This window comes from Puntigrus tetrazona, chromosome 15 (assembly GCF_018831695.1).
Source record: "Puntigrus tetrazona isolate hp1 chromosome 15, ASM1883169v1, whole genome shotgun sequence".
NCBI lineage: Eukaryota > Metazoa > Chordata > Actinopteri > Cypriniformes > Cyprinidae > Puntigrus > Puntigrus tetrazona.
This window is the reverse complement of record NC_056713.1, coordinates 5,502,743-5,505,007: the sequence shown is the minus strand read 5'-3', so window position 1 is coordinate 5,505,007 and position 2,265 is coordinate 5,502,743. Positions and strand designations below refer to the sequence as shown.

General features: G+C 36.6%; 1 protein-coding gene across 1 annotated transcript; it reads right to left on the bottom strand.

Moving 5' to 3' along the window:
• Positions 1-320: 320 nt before the first annotated feature.
• LOC122359447 (olfactory receptor 1D2-like) lies at positions 321-1,268 on the bottom strand. The gene has a single exon (XM_043259753.1). It carries the CDS (start codon positions 1,266-1,268, stop codon positions 321-323), a length of 948 nt encoding a protein of 315 aa, XP_043115688.1.
• Positions 1,269-2,265: the final 997 nt, after the last annotated feature.

Genomic DNA, 2,265 nt, shown 5'->3' with positions numbered 1-2,265 from the left:
TACATGAACCAGAATGACTAAGCACACCTTAATGCAAGTTAATTAAAAAAATAATTCTTCTCAACAATTATGTACTTCTAAACACCCATGTGTTATTACAGCTGTGCAGATAAATATTTTCTTATATTTATATAAGAATATATAAGAGTTTATTGTTGCTAAGCTCCTTTACTTAATAGTAACTTACTATTACTTAATAGCATTACACAACCTATTCTTCTCTTATATTCTCAATAACAATTTCAATGGAAGAAATATTCTAAACATCTCAGGAATATTCCCCCTTTTATTTATCACAGGATCTTTAGACTTGAGAATATTCACTCAGATATTCCTAGTTTCTTCTTGAAAATCAGTCTCATAACTTGTTGCCGTACTGTTGTCAAATTTAGTCCATAAATAAGTGGGTTTAAAATGGGTGGTATTAGAATGAATTCCAGAGCCATAAAATTACGCAGACTTTGAGGCACATCCCTCGAACCATAACGAGTGAACATTACATCAAACAAAAATGCAGTTGTCACATTGATCAGTGCAAGCACATGAGGTAAACATGTTTGAATGAATTTGTTTCTACCCTCTATTGACTTCCTGCACTTTCTAATCAAGTAAATGTATGAGCAAAATACTAATACTGCATGTCCAAAATATATAATAATGATTACAAATCCAATCACATTGTTTACTGTTGTATTAAAACAGGAGAGTTTAACAACTGACCAATTTTCACAATATAGTTTTTCAATACTAGAGCCACATAAGGTTAGTCTTGATGTTAACGTAATCAGCAGAGACATGCAAAAACATGGAGAAATCCAGCAGAAAAGAATACATTCCAGAACCCTCTTACTCGTCATTACTGAATGATACTCTAGTGGTCTACATATTGCCACATATCTGTCATATGCCATCACTGTTAATGTTGAAAAGTCACATAGAAGAGATGAATAAATGACGAATATCTGAACCAAACATCCAGCATAAGAAATCACATGATCATGGGCTAATAAATCATACATGAATTTAGGATAGAATCCGGAAGTCCCATAAAGTCCATTTACACAGAGACTACAGATAAACACATACATTGGCTCATGAAGCTTCTTATGTGAGATTATAGTGAAAATTACAGTAACATTACACAAGACAATTAGAGGATAATACAGTGCGGTTAAAGACAACAAGACATATCTGTTTTCCATTGTTTCATTCAGACCAGAGAGTGTAAATACTAAGACCCTGGACTCATTCTTCATTTGTGGCTGCATCTTGAATTGTAATTATTTTAAGGATGTTTTTAAATAGAAAAGATAAATCTGGAAAACATAAAATAGGAAAAAATAAAGTTGTATAAATTAGATTTGTCACTGTGTATAGGAAGTCTGTAGATAAAATAAACACACACACACAAGCAAATGTGAAATTTAACATTACCATACATTGTTTTTATTTTTCAATTACAAAACAACTGAAATCTTACCATGTTCTCTGTTTGAATGTTTCCTGTAGTGTTCTACAAAAGTTTGATTTGGTTTGCTATATATAGACACTGATCTCATGCCTTGATAACAGACATCTTGGTTACTTGTGTAACCCTCATTCCCTGAAGGAGGGAACAGAGACGTTATGTCGACTGACGCAATGGGGTCCTGCTCGGGAACCAAATCAACTTTTAAGAAGAAAAACACAATGAGAATTGGCAAGTAGAATATGCATGCCAAATCACTGCCTTTACATGTGGGTAAATAAGATGGTGGCATGCAACAACTCATTCATGGTTTTCCTTCAGGGAACGAGGGATGCACAGTAACGTCTTCATGTTACGTAGGTAACCATGGTTCCTCGAAAGGAACGAGACACTGTGTCGATGATGCTATGGGGAATGCCTTTCAGCATGATGGCTCTGAATTATGTGTGAAATTAAACCAATGAAATGGTGGGATGTCATAGACAGGTGACGTCACTGGCCAGAAAGCATAAAAGCATGTGGAATAATGCTGGCTTCAGCTTCTGTCATGAAGCAAGCGCAGACAGGGATGCCAAAAGTGTGGTTAGTATGGCCCCCAGACGTGCAAATCCCTGCTTAATTGTAGGTGCACAGCTAAGGCAAGAGAACAGAAGAGCCCCGAAGTGGCTCGCAAGTCCAGTCTGTAAAAACTAACAAACATATAGGGGGTAGACCATCCCGCAGCGTCACACATCTCGGCCAACGAGACCCCTGATAACTGGGCCTTGGAGGCCACCACACCTCGTGTCGAGTGTGCT

Bases quoted from the DNA above. Each gene is read 5' to 3' on its own strand.
- LOC122359447 (XM_043259753.1), bottom strand. From the start codon at position 1,268: ATGCAGCCACAAATGAAGAATGAGTCCAGGGTCTTAGTATTTACACTC.